The sequence below is a fragment of the Cardiocondyla obscurior genome, linkage group LG06, assembly GCF_019399895.1.
Source record: "Cardiocondyla obscurior isolate alpha-2009 linkage group LG06, Cobs3.1, whole genome shotgun sequence".
Classification (NCBI taxonomy): Eukaryota; Metazoa; Arthropoda; class Insecta; order Hymenoptera; family Formicidae; genus Cardiocondyla; species Cardiocondyla obscurior.
Genome location: NC_091869.1, coordinates 3,437,366 through 3,455,428, shown reverse-complemented (window position 1 = coordinate 3,455,428; position 18,063 = coordinate 3,437,366). Strand labels below are relative to the sequence as shown.

Here is an 18,063-nt window from a genome sequence, read left to right as displayed (position 1 = left end):
GATTGAATTTTACATATTGATAATCTACCTCTCGTGATAAAAAGCTGGTTTATAAATTACTGATATATCGAAACGTAAAAAAGTGCGTGGAATAAAATTACATTTTATTATTAATGCTACAAATAATAAGTCTGCCAACATTTTTTTTTAATTTTATATTATTCCTTGTTGCACATATTAAAATCCTAGCTTAATTAGCTTTTTAATTGTTGCCGCTTAAAACCGACGCTGATTAGGTCTCTCTCGCTTGACTTGCTTCACGCCAAGCGAGAGTCACTGTCGAATGTCAAGTCGGCGATTTTAAGGTTCAATTTAATTGTAATATTTAATTAATACGTCCAGGTAAAGACGGTCTTTGCGATTTTCGAGATCGTGAACGACCTGGTGGAAGTACCGTCTTTGTCTGGACATACTAATTAAATATTACAATTAAATTGAACGAGAGTAACAAATAAATAGGCGCGGGGGGTCGGGGGGAGGCGGGGGGAGGCAGGGTGAGAGCGAGCGCGAGCCTACGTGCCGCGCGCTAGGTATATTCCCCCACTACTCCCACTCTTGCTCTGTCCTTCTCCAGCGGTCGCGCGAAGCACACGTACGCACAACGCACTACACAGCAGCCACGTGCCGAAATTAATACGTACATCCGTTTAACGCAAATCGGCACGAGAACTATCTTCTCTTCCCTATTTTCTGTGTGAGGAGAGTACGTGCAATTACGTCTCCTTTGCTTAAAGTAAGTCATATCCTTACGGGTTCATCTCTCCGAACTAATCTTTTATTTCAGAAGCTAATTAAACGATTCTATTGTCACCGTTTATTAAATTATATATTTCTTTTTTGTTACAGGTCGATGCAGCTGCATTCACTACTGTTCAACGAAAGTGTCGTTACCGTCGATTTAATAATTATACGAACTGAAGTCGGTTCGTCGGTCGTTTCGTAAAATATTCGGGCGGAACTTTTTGTCATACGATTTTCTGATGAACGCGAGTGCCGAACATGGAACGTGCGTAAGTGATTATAGAGTAATTTTCGCGATTATAAAATCACGGTCGGGGTGTTCGCGAATAACTTGTGCGCGGAAGGATGACTCGACACATCCCATCTGAGAGGAGGAGCAGGCCCGGGAAGGGTATCATACATCGGCGGAGCAACTTATAGGTAAGGATTAATTCTTTAAATAAAATCTTTATTAAAAAAAAAATTTACTTTTTTTATTAACTTTATTAATTGATATACCAGCATCTCTACATTGATATTTTTCATTTTATGTTACAGTCACCGGCTGAAATCATCAACTCCGCTGAGGCTCATGCAGATTGGTGAGTTGTATCATTTTTTTTTTCAAAATTCGAAATTTGTGCTCTTAAAAAATACCGCGCGCGTAGCTCGTGCATAGTTTCTTTCAGTAATATTAAAATTAATTAACGCGTATTAAATTCGAGACAATTTAAGTAATAAAAATAAATACGAATCCATTACAAAATTGAAGGAAAAATTAATTTTTTTTTTTAATAGAGGGGTGGAAATAAATATTACTTCAATTTTAGTAATAATATTTTATTCTTTCTACAGAAGTCTACATGATATTATAGACTAAGAACATTTTGCCGTAGTAGGAATGTCTTTATGGGTATGGGGCATTTAAATGGACCATCGTGTAATTCACATAAATATTATACATATACGGTTATGCTAATTTGTATACATTATACGTGCGAGCTCTCAACTTACCCGACAGTTCATTTATAATTACACCATTAAATTCTTCAAGTTTATCGATAGAGATCGAAAGATTAGACAGTTTCTCGTTCTAGATATTATTCCGTTTACACTGAGAATTATAGGTGATTGCAATTAATTTTATTGGCCCATAGTTCGTAGAACATTATTTACATATAAATACCTACATGCACGCCATTGGGTAAGAATTAGATCTATAATTTAATCATCACTATTTAAATGATCACCGTTAAATAATTACTCGCAAAGTTCTGTAATTGTCGAGGATACTTTTCTCTTTGCCGCTGTCGAACTATGCATGAAAATAAATTATTATGCGTACGGGGATAGAAAAGAAAGATCATTTTTTGGCATTTTAGGACTGACGGTGATTTCAACCCTTAAGTAATCGATTAGCTAATCGATCAAAAATCGTTTAAAGTTCTTTTTTTTTGTTTTCTTTTTTTTTCTTTAAATTAAAAACTAAATAGATGGAAATATTTTTTATTATAATTCGAATAGCAATATTTTAGGTACACTGAAAAGCAAATATGCCGTTTGCTGCGATAAGCGGCGACGGCGGCTGGCGTACGTGACTTCTCCCTTTATCGGCCGCCGAGTACGGGGAGGTGTAGTAGGCCGCGTTTCCCCTCAGTCCTCTGTGACCGATGCTCCGCAATACATCTACGCGCGCGCTTCGTGTGAGATTCGATGCGCACCACGCCAAGATCACGTACGTTAGCCGCCGTCGCAGCACCACGAACGCCATCCCTGACGATGAGTGTACATACATGTTGACATTTAGGTAGCTTTTTTTAAGATTATGATAATCGTTCCTTATCCAAGGAGCGAACTAACGTTACTTTCGTCGTTTTAATTTTAGTGGCAACAATTAAGAACAAATTAACGCCGCGGAAATTGTAGGTAATGAAAGGTGACGACTCGCGTGGCTGCAGTAATTGTCGCGATTCTTAAGGAGCCCCGGGGATCCAGCGGGAGTTGAATCATAGGACGTAATGCCGCTCGTTACTGCAGCAGAAATCGCGTCAATCTTTAGTAGACGGTGGCGATTCCCTGCTGTTGTCGCTGGGAAAGCCGGATAGGCCGAGGCCGCCGATTTCGTGGCCGGACGAGCCCGTCGGCGAGTTACTGCTGCTCCTTGCGCCGCCGAGAGATGTTACGTTTGCGCTATCCGCCGGTATTAGGCCCTCCTTCATACGCTTTTTTTGTTTCATTCGCCGGTTTTGGAACCAGATCTTTACCTGGGTCTCGTTAAGTTGCAGCGCGGAGGCGATCTCGATGCGCCGCGCCCGCGTCAGGTACTTGTTGAAGTGAAACTCCTTCTCCAGCTCGGTTAGCTGCTTGTTCGTAAAGTTCGTGCGGCCCGTGTTGTTGAAGCTACCAGCGATGCCGGCCAGTGAGCCGGTGATGCAGCTCACCGTCCCGCTGGCTGTGCTGCCGTACACGGATGAGCTCGATCCCGCCGTAGCACCCCCGCCGAACTCGATCACGTTAGGATTTGCTTTTGTCGCTGAAACAAATTAGTCGTCTTAGCTATAGATACCACGTCTACGCTAATTGTGAATAATTTTATAGATAGCGTGGTCGGTAAGGTTTCGTCAATTTTCGGACAACGCGAAAGAGAACTTTTAGGGTGATTTATGAGTATAAGTACGAACGCAATATGCTCGTTGAACGGGAACGGTAGGTCCACTTCTAATTTAGATGTAACTCTCTCAAATACAATAGGAAACGGTAACAGACGCGGGCGTAATATGTGTCGAATTAAGATCAAGTCAAATCCTTTAAGTGACAGTCGTTTGCCGGGCATAACAGCTGGTCACTGTCCGGTGAAACGGTTCCAGGGAGATGACCCGTGCAAAGCTGCGGGAATGGTAGGGTTGAGCCCCAAATCTGGATCAAATTGCATCAGCTGTAGAGCAAACATCCGCTACGTCATTGCGTGAACTTTTGGATTTTTCTCTGCCGATGTTTCGCGGGTAATTGGTAGCGTTCAATCGACCGACGAAGCTTTTGGCTCGAGAGATAATGCAATTAAAATATCGAGGGGGGCAAAGGCGACGCGCTTCGACAGAAGGACGAGGATACATTATGAAAATTAGATTGTTATTTAGACTACGGTATGTAGCAGTCAATTTACTTAATGGCAGGGGATGGACAAAACTGTCAAGCCACCGCCTTAAAGTCACGTCTTCCCTATTATGTACATTTTCCCTCAACGTCTCCAGCTTCGGCCCCGCGATATTTTTATAATACGTTTGATCTACACCGAGAAGTTTTATTTTTACGGCCTTTATACATCTGCGAAAATCACGTGTCGTATATATAATATTGATATAGACGCTCTCATTATTATATATATATATATATATATTTGTATATACATATATATATATAAAATAACTCTTGCGAATTTTCTAATATAAGCGAAAAGATCAGTCACTTATACTGAGGTCCTGAATTTAGCTCGCCAGCCATTAAGCCAACGCTTCTCCAAGCCGAATAATAAACTTGGACAAGTTCTATTAGGCGTGCCAGTGCCAGATACAATAAAATGTTTCTCGTTTCCGCGACTCATTCATCAATTTAGCACTTTAACGGAGGACCGACTACGGTGCCGTTGATTTTCTATACGAAATTTCTTTCGGCCACGACGAAGGCGTTGTATCTGTACGATGTGGAAAGAGAAGTTTCGAATTTAAATTAGTATAAATATATTTATATGGGCGTGCGTGTGTGCAATGTACAAAAAAAATTATAAATTTAAATTAAAAAAAAAAAACGTATATTTTTAATTGAAAATATTATTTACGTATAAATAGAAAAAAGAACTCGAGTTTTTCGATGTGGATTTACATTATCGAAATAAGTTTGATATGCAAATGGAGATTAAATCTTCTCTCGCCACAAAGTATTATCGACAAGTTACGCTTACGTGCATGTTACGCAGAAATTATATCGCGAGCACGTATCGAATATTCTTACGTCAGCGGCCTCCTTTGCCCTAAGTTCAACGCTATATTGCATGTAGAAATTAATAGTCGCAGTTTTTAACACTGAAAAGCTCTTGCTTCACGAATTAATATGATATTGGGCAAAACGTAGAAAAGAAAGAAATTTTAGTAATGCTGAATTAAAAATAATTTATTGGAGAAGCACCTTTAATTATTTTCCGGCTAAAAATATTTTATTAAACAGAAATATTTTTGATACACAAATAATTATTTAATCAACAGAATAGAGTTTTCATAATTGCAACTGCGAAACTGTTCTCCGAAAAAAAAGACTTTTTAAACGGATAACTGAATTATAAAGGCACCGATGCATATATTTGTTTAGGAAACTCGGGTGGGTGAATGGCGTTGACGCGGATAATCCGGACGTTATGTACAAGTCAAATACAGCTGAACCTCTAATATCGGCGTGCACGTAACAAAAAACAGTCGCCGCGATATCCGGCTAAAGACAGTTATCGATAATTATTCTCCTTATTACAGTTATTCCCCGCTTTGTCCTAAATCAAGAGAAGTTCTCTGAATTAGGAGAAGCGCCGATACACCCGTATCTCCGTCCTCCCTGTAATACAATCCACAAACATCTTGTATTCGCCCGTGTTTACCATCACCTTTCCTTACGTCATGCCGTCCCCACGGCTTTTAGCCTTTGAATAATATTTGAATTGCGTAATGCTCCTTGAAGGGGGAGACTATCGACGCACTAGAGCACGCATAAGTGCAGATGATCCCGCGCGATCAAGAGATCGACTTCCCATAACTGTCATTTTTTTTTAAAAAAACAGTCTTTTACCCGAGAATAATAATTTTTTTTTTTTATTAATAATAGAAACTCGTAGATCCAAAAACAGATTCGTGGTAGTTTCGCAAGTGCGTTGGGATCATGCGACTCGTTGAAATTGTAATTCACGCTTACGTGCGTCGGCTCTTTTTTTTCTTTTCTTTTCTTTTTTTTAAAGAAATTTTCCAGGCCATCTGACTTAGCCAAAATTGTTCTCAGGGATAGCGACCCGGGCGCGAGTTTATCGCGGGAGCTGACAAAACGATTTCGTCGGCACAGTTACTTTCGTTCGCAGCCCCCTGTCAGTCATTGTCATGCCCCGGCGGCCGCGTTGATTTCAGCATTATGATAGGTAATATCCTGAGTCACAGTCGCGTACGAAAAAGCAATGTTGTGTGTATCATGACGGTGTACGTGTGGAAGGGCTGCGTGCAGCACGTTCGACATTCACACCCCGGGCACCCCTGCGCTCTCATTCGTGTGTATACATGCGTACGTGTGGGTGCACGTTTCACGAGTGTGCCCGAAGCATTTCCCGGGTAAATTAGGCTCAGCACGACACCTCGTGGGGGTCGTTGATAAGTTTCGCGCGCTTTCTTTGCAACAATCCGCTCCCTCCCAACTGCAGCACAGGGAACGAAGCGTTTCCTCCTCATGTAGCTTCCGCGTTTAAATCGCAACTTCCGTTCAATACGGGAATCTTATCGTTCGCCTTCTATTAATTTTTACAAATCAATCCGCGGAGCCTGACCGTCCTATCTTTTATACGCGTTTCACCGGCACCGGAAGTTTGCAGTCGATCCTTGAAAAATACCGCGCCGTGAAATACCAAGCTAAATCGAAAGTCGTTAATAATTCGATATTTAAAAGGGAGAATATTAATCGAGCTCGTAATAACACCCTGCTCTGCCGGGGAAAAGTAACGTGTAAATACCGTCTACGGCGATTGAGCCGCGCGGAGGAAGATTGCACGTCGGCGGTGCGGCGCGGAAATGAAAATCACCGTGAGGCGAGACACGTGGACAGCGTCGGCGGCGGTTGTCGGAGTCCGGCCGAGCGGATCTGTCGGGCTCGGACAGGAGCGAGCGGTGGCAGCCAGAGCTGCCCGGCGCGCCGAAGGGGCGGAAAAAGGGTGAAGGGAACAGGGGGGGGAGCTCGGTCAGCCGAAGGAGGGTCAGTCGCTGCCAGGCCAGGGTTGTGCTGCGGGATCCGGGGTTGCCGGGTTCGGTTCGGCGGCGGGTGGCAGCCCGCGTGGAAACACGCGAACGATCCTCTGATCCCCTCGCGAGATATCGGGCCACTCACTCACGCGTCCGCCGGCGACCCTTGCGGAGCGGCGCGCAACATGCCCAGCCAGTTGTTCGACTCTACCCACAATCTCTGCTCTCCTTCTCTCTCTCTCTCTCTTCTCTCTCTCTCGCTCTCTCTCTCTCTCTCCTCTCTCTTTCTCTCTCTCTTTTTCTTTCTCTCTTTCTTTCTTCGATTTTCTCTTTCTCGCTTCGACCTGCTCGACTTTCCTTCCTTTTTCTTCTACAATCATGTCCTTCTTCGGGTTTATCTCGCCCCCTTTCCCCGTTTATCCAACGCGTCTCTTTATCTTCAGCCTTCGGTTCTACGTGCTCTTTTTCTGTTTCCGCGTTATCCTTGTCCCTCCGCGCCGTCGTCTTTCCCTCACTTTCTCCTGCTACCTTGCGTTTTATTCCCTTCATTATCCTTTTGGTTTCTTCCAAGTTCAGGGCTGGCGTGCGTGCCCGGGCGACGCCCCGTTTTGCGCTTCGAATCCCGCGGGATGACTTGATCAGTGATTTTGTTTCGGCATTTTGCACCCGGCAAGGTGCAACACCTTTACCGCGTTCGAATTAATCCAAAAGCCGCGCTGCCGGTCGGCGAATTACTGCGTTCGTGCGAGTACAGTCACGAAGCACATTTTTGTTTATCAATCGATAAGACGGTAGTGCCTTGTTTATGCACAAGGAATATGTTGCAACAAAGCTCGCCAGGAAATCTCTCGTGACCACAAAAATCTCACACATAAGAAATATAAAAAATACCGCATACGTTCTTCATAAAATTCAATCACAATGCTTATAAGAATCCTAGAAGTTTTTATTAGAAAGAATAACTAAATTAAAAAAAAAAAAAACAGAAAAAAAAATTTGCCTTTATTATTTCGGTTTCATTAAAACGTAATATACCAATTGCAATCTTTCTTCGTGTCTATTTACTGTGTGTGACATAATCGCGAATGGGTTTAATTATATCTAAGCGCATGTGGAGGTCGTAAGGAAGCCGACCGGCTGATATTACGGCGGGTTTCAGCCTCGCCGTAATTCCGTCCCTGCATATATTCGGTCAAGGCGTCGATAGCGACATGCATATTTTAAGTCGGGCTAAAAGGTGATAGTCTTCGAGGAAGCGGGGTAACACCAAACGTGGGAAGTAATTCATGAAGTGTGTTCCCGATAAATATTATTTATTTCGTGTTTCCCATGAGCACAGATAGACGCTTCTCTTATTTTCTTGCGAACTAAAGTATAAAAAAAACTAATTATTTTCTTAACCACAAAATGCCAAACGCCACGTAGTATAGGTCCTCAACATTTTTTTTTTTTTAATTTAAATTATAAAGTTTCTTCGGTAGATCGTATTGCAATATTAGATAGCGCATAAACAAGTATCGCTGTAATTGCGTAGGTTTCTTTGCTATTTCGTTACTAAGGCGTTACAACGTATTGATAAGCCGAGGTTTCTAAATGAAATTCTCCATCTCTCGGGGTGACAAAGGCGCGGAATTATTACCGCCACGTTACGAGGGGGACGTTCGTTTGTCTCGTTTTTCTCGGCGCGGTATTGCCAATCCCGCTATTGAGTATAGAGAGAAGAAATCGAGTTTAGTATGATAGATTGGGCGGGTTGACAGCATCACGACGGTCTTTCCGTCTCTCGTCTCGCTCCAATCTTGACTAAGGGTGGTCCGCGCCGGGTGCGTCCCCATAGAGACCCTCTATTCTGGACCCTCCGGGACACGTTATGGAGTCAGGGAGGGAAAAAGGAGCGCTATTGTAAGTCCTCGGCCAACCAAAAAAGTTAACCAACCAAAATCTAGCGAAATCTCCCTGCTTTTCTGCTCCGCCCATCTCGTTACTTCGTTCAAATTTTCTCAATGTAACGTATTCGTTGCGTACTACGTTCGTCCAGCTTTAAGTGTTGCGTAATTCATTTGTTAATTGCGTCACGTTTGAAGACAATTTTATTCTCGCAAACGATAGCGTACGGTCAGTCTGTAACTCGATATTTTCTGATTTTCTATACATTAATTATCGTTTATTTAAATCTCAGATCTGTTGGATTTTTCATGAATTTTTATTCGCAAGAAAAAAAATTTTGTGTTTCAAAAATTTTTGGTACACGATAATAAATAATAATTAATGCAAAACTATTCTTTTATGATAAACCGCGATGATAGATTCGTCGATGAAAATTGAATCGTACTCGGCGCATTATTGTAAAAACATCAAGACGTAACTGCGGGAGTAAAAACGAGAGGGGTTAAACGAGGGTGACAAAGTTTCATTTTGGTTTGCATGCCTTGCTGCAATAAACGTCAGTCCCTTTAGTGCCTGCGATGGCGTTATTAATTCGATTATAATGAGCTATTAAGTGAAACGCTGGTAATTCCGACAAGCTCCATCCAACGACTAAGCTCACACTTTACTCTCCGAGTTCGGAGATTGCGGGGAGCGCCGTGGCCGTTAAGCAAATTAGTGTGAAGTTAGGGGAACTGTTCCGGCCTTTTTAGGCATTATTTTCAATGAGGCGTGCTACGTCACTTTCATGGCCATCAATTCAACGTTACACGATAGGTGGACATCCTTATAATACGAAAATTCGCTTGCCAGGTTTTCATTTCTTACAAAAATAATTCGTACTTGTGAAACTATTTACTGCAATTAAATCATCATTCTTTTTTTTTAATTACAAGCAATTAAGTAGCAAACAAAAGATATGAATGTACACGCAAAAAAAAATTTTAATATATATTTTTCTTGTAATTAATCCATTTAAATTTTAATTTAATACAGTACACGTTCTTATTTAATAAACTTAATATCTTATCGTTTGCCAAAAATTAATCTGATAAATTTAAGTACAAGACGATTTCGTTTAATCACAAATCTTACCATAATCTGTCCTACTACGCGGAACTAAAAATAATTATGCATCAAAATTTATCTTTAACTTTTTGAAATAATATATAAAAGATGAGCAAATCTTAGATAAATATTAATACAGTAAAGTAAAATCTAGCGTAGTATAGTCCAAAAAAAAAGGATATTATTTTAGTTTTGTAGATTAATTATAATTGAAGTTAATATGCAAGTATTTAAGTAAAGTGCGCTTAATTTAATTAAAATACTCCGTTTATGTACAATGATACATTTTTGATCTTGAGTAAATTTTTTTTTATGGACAATTTATAATAGATACTTTTTGATGTAAATAATTTCCATTATTCGTTTTAAATCTACAATCTTATCGATTGTGATAGTATCTCACAAGTGTAAACGAAAGTCAAATTATAAGGTAAGATATCACGCGTGCTGATAAGTATTCGTTAAAAATATCTTGGAAAACATTATTTGTCTTGAAGTTCATGTTTGGCTTTATGAATGATAGTAAGAGTCTATTATTATAAACTCATTTGCCGTCCATTTATTATGATGATTTATTTATGGTAAAATTGTAATTAGGTATCAGTAATAAACTTAAATAAAATATTTTAGAACAGTCGTAAAGCGTTATATTGCGTTTAATAAATTTAATTCATATTCGGTTTAAAAGTTTAATTAATTTTTTTTTTTTTTTTTAAATCAAAGATATTGTAAACATCATTTGTGTTTAAGATAAGACTGAAAAATCAATAGAGAATGCAGGAACAAATTGCAGGCTAATGACATTAAGGTCTCGTAAAGCTGAGTATTATTGGGTGGTGCGCGTATGATTAATGATTATGGCAAACCGAGATTACGTGTCGCACTTTATTAATTCTCATACATACAGATTGTTTGAAAGTCATTGACTTAGCGATTACGGAGTAGCACGTCACATTCTGCCTCTGACAAACTGTCCGCCTTGTTTGTCAATCTTAATTGAAGACTATCTACGTGAAAATTGTTGATCTTCTGTCAAACGTTACTTTATGAAATAGAACTCGAAATTATGAATTGCAACAAATTTTTTTAACAAAAAAAAAAAAAGAAAAAAAGCAGAAAAATAATACAATTGTTTGAAATAAAATTACGATCAAAATTTTCAATATTCATGATTTGTCGCCAACTGAATTTAATTCTGTAATTAAAGAATTGATGGTAATTAAAGTAATTAATTAAAAAAAAATAAACTAATGGTGGTAATTAAAGAAACGAGCGTACTGCACGGGAATAATAGTTTTTCAAATAACATGGTTGCGAAAGATAAGGCAGTCGTGATTCTGCATCTTTGTATTACGCTAATCAGGCGATGAACGGGGTAACTAATAGCTACTGGATCGCGCGCGCAGAATACTTAATTTCACGCTAGTTTGCTTGCGGCTCATAGGCGTAGACTTGGCCGGAAATTTCCGTCGATTGTTGAAAGCGATCACTTACCGACCGGCTTGGGCACGTTTCTCTTGACCTGCATCCATTTGTACGTGGGTACTTGCGTCTGTTGTTGCTGCTGTTGTTGCTGCTGCGTATGATGCGCGTGCGAATGTTGTTGCTGATGGTGTGCGTGTTGATGAGGATGCTGAAGATGACCGGATTGTTGTAAGATATGGTAGGTGGCTGCGTCCGAATTTTCTTCTTTGTAATGTCCTGGCGGATGAGCGGAAAATTCACTCTGCTGAATCTGCGTTTGATAATGCAAGGACTCGTCCGAGGAGGATAATTGGTGTAGGTAATTCGAGGTTCCGCCGACTGTTATTGGGTAATCGGGTTCGTGGTGATGGTGGTGGTGATGATGGTGATGATGATGACTAGAAGGTTGATGGTGGAGCTGATCGTGCTCCGTTCTTTGATGACTAGTTGAGGGTACTGAGGTTTGATGAAGACTGCTACCACCGGGTGGGTGATGATGATGGTGGTGATGAGGATCCTCTCGGTAGGCAGCCTGTTGAACGTGGTAACTTTGATGCGGATCCACCGACGCTACTGCATGCTGCTGCTGACTCGAGTATGACGAAGACGACGCGTAATCCAGATTGGTGTAGCTTAGACCGTTTTCCGAGGAAATAATTGCCGTAGTAGAGCCGTTCTCGTGAAGAACGGCACCCGTCGGAGAGTAGAAGCCTTGAGGCGGCGTGCTAGACGACGTGCCCGAGTCGGCGGTTAGGAAGCTCTCGGAAGACGATGAAGAATATGGCGCCACTGCGGTCTGAGGGTAATAATGAGTCGGGGCTACCTCCGGGGAAGAAGGCACAGACACGTGACTGGCGACGGATGAGGGCTGATGATGATGATGATGGTGATGATTTCCTTGACCCGAGAATACATAGTTAGGATATGAGTCAGGTTTGCCATAGGTTCCGTACATGCCCATGTCCATCATCATCATCCTCGTAACGGAGAGACGAATCAATTGACCACCCACTGTTCTAGCAACTCTTATGCGTACGGTCGAAGAGGCGAAAAAAAGACGGTTTACATCATGACTAAAATTGTACACTGTTCCATCGATTGATTACCTCACATACACACAGAAATATCCTCGCAATTATTTGATTTTATGCGTTACGAAAGAACGAACATTTAAATTTCTTCTGATAAACTAATTCACAAAAAATATTTCGGAATCGGTAGAGTCTTAAATTAAAGTTTTAGCCGAAATAATGCGTGTCCATAATTTTCACAAAAATATAAAATCACAGAAACAACGGAGTGTTAGATCTTTTAAATCGTCACAAATGCGCACTAATATCACGTAGGAAATATCCAACAGTTTTGAAAGAACTTCGCGAGCGAATACGCGGAATCTAAACTTGAATCTGATATGCTCTGAAAGTGAATAATTACAAGGTCTTCAGGCCAATTCGCAGTGAATGCGAGTTACTAACTGTCGTGCATGCAAAACGCGGATACTCGTGCAGTCGATCCGTCCAACATGGGTCGTTGGAGTGGACTGGTTAGGTAGACTGGCGTAGCGGAGAGCTGCACACAGGTGAGACTGACCCGCAGTAGTCTGGCGTGTTTAAGTCTTCTTTCTCTTTCTCACTTCGGCGTATCAGCAAGACGCAGAGTGGAGGTATTATGCTGTATAAGGCTAGTTCAAGGAGGCGTTTCCATTATTGGCGGGCGGTGCTTATTCTTGATCACGTGAGGGTGGTTGGGAGGTGCTAGCCAATCACGGGTGAGTCTGCGCGCCCCGAGTCCAATGCCTCATGATGGATCACCAGTGTGAATTTTATTTTTCGTTCCTTCTTTTTATCTGGCACGCTGCAGTTGACACTTATCGTCGCGGGTAGGAGTCGGGTATTATATCTCGGTATCCACCTTCTATGCTATCCAGAAGCAAGCAACCTCCGCCCTTCTATCCTTTGGATAGGTTGTTTTGTGCCTTCTGCCTTTTTTTTCCTCTCTCTTCTACGCTCTTGACGGGTCTTTCTATGTACTTGCGTGTCTCGCTCGCTTCGAGGTACCAACATCCTGCGTTTTTATTATAACTTGACGGTTGATAGTTTAATTACAGTTAATTTACTGCGCACATAATCTGTTTAATTTTATCAAACATTTGAAAATTTTGAGACCTAGGATGTTAATCGATGGCTAAATTTATTAGTTTTATTATTTTCTAAAAATATATTTTTAATGAAAGAAAAAGAAACAGAATTTATCGTTGTAATGAATTAAATAAAACATATTTGCTGATGGCTTTCGCGTGGACTTGTAATGTCTAAAAAAGAATAAAAATAAAAATACATAATTTAATTTGGTAGCTGTGTCACGCTAATAAATAAGAAAGATATTTCGGTCACAGACGCGCGACGCACGAAACAATTTGTGACTCTTCAGACTGTTAGGATATTCATCATCCTCACGTCGTCGAAACCCTGACATGACAATACACTACTTCTAAAGATATAACGAAGGACTAGGTCACATTCGACGCCGTATTTAAAAAAAAAAAGTTTTACATTTTTTTAAATAAAAAAAAAAATTCTTTAAACGGTTTTTTTACTTAAAATAATTAATTTTGACAATATGCATATTAATACATTGAATACAGCAGTCTTTTATAATTTTCAAGTCGTATATTATTTTGCAAAATTGTAAGATACAGTATTTTCAAAAAAAAATTTTTTTTTAATATTTGTTGTTGTTGGTGGTCACAATATCATGTTGCCTGTCGAAGAAACAGTCTTGATTATTGTTTAACGGCCGAATCGTGAAGATTTTTGGCAAGGGGATCTGATAGTAGTGACGGGAGCTCGTCCGAAAGACGCGCGACGGCCCATGGGATATCTTCTACCCCATACGAGAGCGCAGTGACAGGATGACACATTCCACCGTGAGAGTTTTAGGAGCATGGTCCCGTATCAGCAGTTCAGTCAGAAAAGCTTATATCGAGAGCGCCACCTGCGGCCACCCGCGACATCCGTCCCGCTTCGTACATCAGACCGGGGAATCTTCATCTTGATCGAGCTGCAGTGACGTTTGATAGTTCTGATTCTTGCTTGTCGGCTAATCTTTTTCACTTGAGCGCGTGGTTACATACTTTATCGCCGGTGCGCGCAGGCTGGGCTTTTCGCACTTTTGAATCCGAACATTCTTTTCCTTTCATTTTCATACAACATAGATTGTATTATTAGCATAAATAAATGCTACCTTATCGTTGATATTAAATTAACATTTTGTATAGAACAAATTCTCAGGAAATAAGTCACGTTGTTTCGCTACGAGTACACGTCAGCACTGATAGATCTTTTTTTTTTTTTTTTTTTCTTGAATGTAAATACAATATTTTAGATTAAAATTAGATTATGTGTGCACAGATCTTCGTTGACAAGGCAGATTACTTTTCGAGTAGAGTACACTTTGAAGACATTTGCGGGAATTTGCGGGGATTAAATTGGCAAATTTGAGTTTAGCCTAATCTTACGTTGGATAAATATCAGCACCTTTCTTTCCGAACAACGCGCAAACTTTGTTCGGGGCTCTAATCCCATTAAACAATTATAGTCTACTCAATCGGTTCGGTGCTCGTCTTCTCGCGTGGCGCCACGCTGAGATTTGACGTGGGATGAGGCACCTGCATTGTCATGCTGGGCTGCAGTCGTCTTGTTGCAGCCTTGACTTTTATCTGCAAGCCACAATACGGCTTCTAAAGACCTTCTTTCTTTCCGTTAAAACTCCTCCCGTGGCTGCGTTTATTTACTCGTAATACAAATTCTTGTAAAATAATTTCTTTGTTGGTAGTTTATATCGCAATAAAAGTATTGATGCATTTTACTTAACATTATCCAACGACGACGAGACAATTAAATCTACAAAATAACTTTTAAATTTTTTAATAAAAAAGTATCAAATATTACTTTCGAGATTTGCAACGAGAGAGATTAAGAAATTAATTCAGTAGCTTTTCTTTAGAAATGTTTAACAGGGGAAAGACTAATAGAAACCGAGAATCCCTCGTTTTCATTTATTTGTGAGGAAATATTTATTTTTTGAGATATGCGGCGAACTCCGATTTCTGTCAACTGGTTGAGATGATATTTAAAGAGTGGCCCACGTTAATTGTTCAGCGCTCCCAGATGTCACGTCTTAAACAGCACGTTTTCGGATATTGGGCGTTGTATTCGTCAAAGAACTAGTCACAACAATTCAGCGGGTGTCTTCTAACGAACAGACAGCTGTCTATTGAGAAAATCGCATGGGATTTCTCCAGAAAGATTCCGTCTTTATAAAATGATACACATTCCACTGGAACGGTGTCAGTTTTTGCTAGGAATACGGGAGTTTCGACGCGAAATAAAAGAAAGACGAGAATACGAGTCGAAGAAAGAATCTAAATTTCGAATAACTTTCCTTTAGCTGAAAAACTTCAGACTCTTCTTCTTATTTGGTTATTTTATTATATGCATTATATGAAAAAAACTTTTTTTTTTCTTTAACGGGATTAATTTTTATTTTGAAATTCTTAGTCGCTGGACAAGAAATCTTCTTTTTTTTTCTCACTAATGCTCGAGGCATGAAAATAAATATCTACATCTGTTACACGAGTTTCAAGAAACGTTCGGACGTTTAAGCGAAGCGTTTCGTATCCAGAATTGGATCAAGCAGGAGTACGTGCAACTTTCCTCCGGAATCTACCGTCCAATCGATCTTCCGGGCAGAATTTTCCATAATTCTGCTCATTTTCGAAATGGCGCCTGGCTTTTTGTATGCCGCTCGCACGAAATCGTACCAGGGACATGGGAAACCGTGCACAATGGAGTCATCAATCATTCTGTATGAGAGTTACTCGATTGCTGCTCTAACTATGCGCAGCCTTGTCGAGTTAGGCATAAATGCGAATTTAATCAAATACGTTTGCAGACAGTACGAAAAATATTATTTATAACTGCATTTGTGCACGAATCCAGTTGGCATTTTTAATTAATATTTTCCTACAAATACAAATATATTTCCGATTGGAACACGTTATTTCAAGTCAAATGTGTAGGTTTCGAGAAGGTAGCTATTATTCGCGCCGTTCAATATTTAAAACGTATCGCGTTTGTATCGTTTTCAGAACACATGAATATGGAAAATTTCCCGACAATGATAGGAAAACGTTGGCGATTGTGCTAGGGGTGCCACTCGGTGGGCACGCGGAATGACTTTGCGTTGCTCGATGTGCCATTTCATTCAACCTGACTCACAGTTAGTCTGTGCTACGTGTTGATAGTATCGCGGTAAATATTGAATAAATGTAATTAGACGCTGGTGTTAGAAGGGCGCGTGCACGCGGTATTACTCCTGCGTTCGAGTGTGATCCCGATGAGTATGTAACTTCTGTTCACAAACGGGAACGTAGCGCACGAACGAGAGTCGAACGCGAGGAGTCAGATTATAATTAATCCATAATTAGGTGTAATTAAGTTAAAAAAAAAATTAGCTTCTTTTATCTTTGGTTTGACTTAACAGCTGATAGCCGGAAGTGGGAAATAAAATAATAGATCGTGAAGAATTTTACGTATCTATATAGTTACGTTAAATAATAATATAATCTAATATTTTTCTTTTCCCATTTAACGAAATCGATGAGCGACGTCGTGTGGTGCTCGGAGTTGATGTTTGAGGGATTGCGTTCCGTGCCCTTTTGCGGCGAGAAGGTACGGCTTGGATCTGCCCTATGACGCACGAATATCATAGCCGCATGAAGGAGAAACGTGCATTCGCGGTAATAAAGTTAGCACGGTAATTATGACAGGCTCGTTACCAGCACGTCGCTACGGGATATGAAGTGCTAATGAATGGACGCGTCGAACCAAGGGGTGGCTGGTACGATCGTGTATTTCTGTTTCGTTCGTAAACAAGCCCCGGACATGCATATATCCGACGTATTATTTTAATGTACTTTGATAAAAATTTATTCGACGGGAAAAGTAACAAAATTCAAAGAAACATATTTTTTATTAATTTCTTTTTTTTTTTTTGGTCATAATATTTAATTCTAAAAAATATTTCTTGAAATAATAATGTTTTGCTCTAATAAAAATTTTTTTTTTATGCGTGCGAGAAACAAAATTATTATTAAATTTCATATTTGTATTAATAACAATTTCAAGCCGGCTTAATCTCGTCCGTTGTATAGCTTACATTATTTATCTAAGATACGTTATCAGAATTTGAGAAATCTTGGATCTCTAGTTTTTTCCGCATTCCTACGGCTTGATATAAAAATATAAGATAAGATCCTCCGCAGGACTTCACGTAGAAGTACAATACAGTTATTATTATTTTTTTTTAATTTCAATAAATAGGGAATTAAATTTTTGTTTGAGTAATGATTAATTTGTACGAGTAGTGTGCGAGTAGTACAGCAAAAATCGAAGGAGGTGTAGCGGTAATCGAAAAATAGCGAGGGACAATAAGGAGACGCGTAGATTTGACGTAGAGATGAGCATAAAAAGAGGGGGTGGATAGAGGATAGGCTTGATTTCCGCGTCATTACGCAGGCACGGCGTCGGCCACGAATTAATTGAATGCAGCGTGTGTTGACAGGTAGGTATATTGGCAGGCAGACACGGAGACTGCGGGGAGAGAGAAAGATAGAAAAAGAGAGCGACGGAGACGACGGGGCTGACCGTTTCAGAGCTTGTATCAGATGCGGTTGCGATATCGGGTTCTCGTCCACAGTTCCTGCGAGGCCGTGTACCTGTCATTTTCAGTGACCGTGTCATTCAGTCCCTTCGTCTCCTTCCTCGGATCTCTTTCTCCCTAACTAGCGATAGCTGTCAGCCGCGGGAACGGCCGATACAGAATTTGATTTGGCCGCAACTGGACC

The 18,063-nt window shown here is 40.3% G+C and overlaps 1 protein-coding gene across 1 annotated transcript; it reads right to left on the bottom strand.

Moving 5' to 3' along the window:
* Positions 1-1,282: 1,282 nt before the first annotated feature.
* LOC139103232 (homeobox protein Hox-B1a) lies at positions 1,283-13,933 on the bottom strand. The gene is made up of 2 exons (XM_070657708.1): positions 11,187-13,933; positions 1,283-3,253 (listed from the first exon to the last, which is right to left on the bottom strand). The coding sequence occupies exons 1-2, from the start codon at positions 12,130-12,132 to the stop codon at positions 2,769-2,771; spliced, it is 1,431 nt and encodes a 476-aa protein (XP_070513809.1). The 5' UTR covers positions 12,133-13,933; the 3' UTR covers positions 1,283-2,768.
* Positions 13,934-18,063: the final 4,130 nt, after the last annotated feature.

What these genes read in the sequence shown, in the direction of transcription:
- LOC139103232 (XM_070657708.1), bottom strand. Translation starts at nt 12,132, where the DNA reads ATGATGATGATGGACATGGGCATGTACGGAACCTATGGCAAACCTGAC. An exon ending in AAACGTGCCCAAGCCGGTCG is followed by an intron (nt 3,254 to 11,186) that starts GTAAGTGATCGC and finishes AATTTGTTTCAG; the next exon opens with CGACAAAAGCAAATCCTAAC.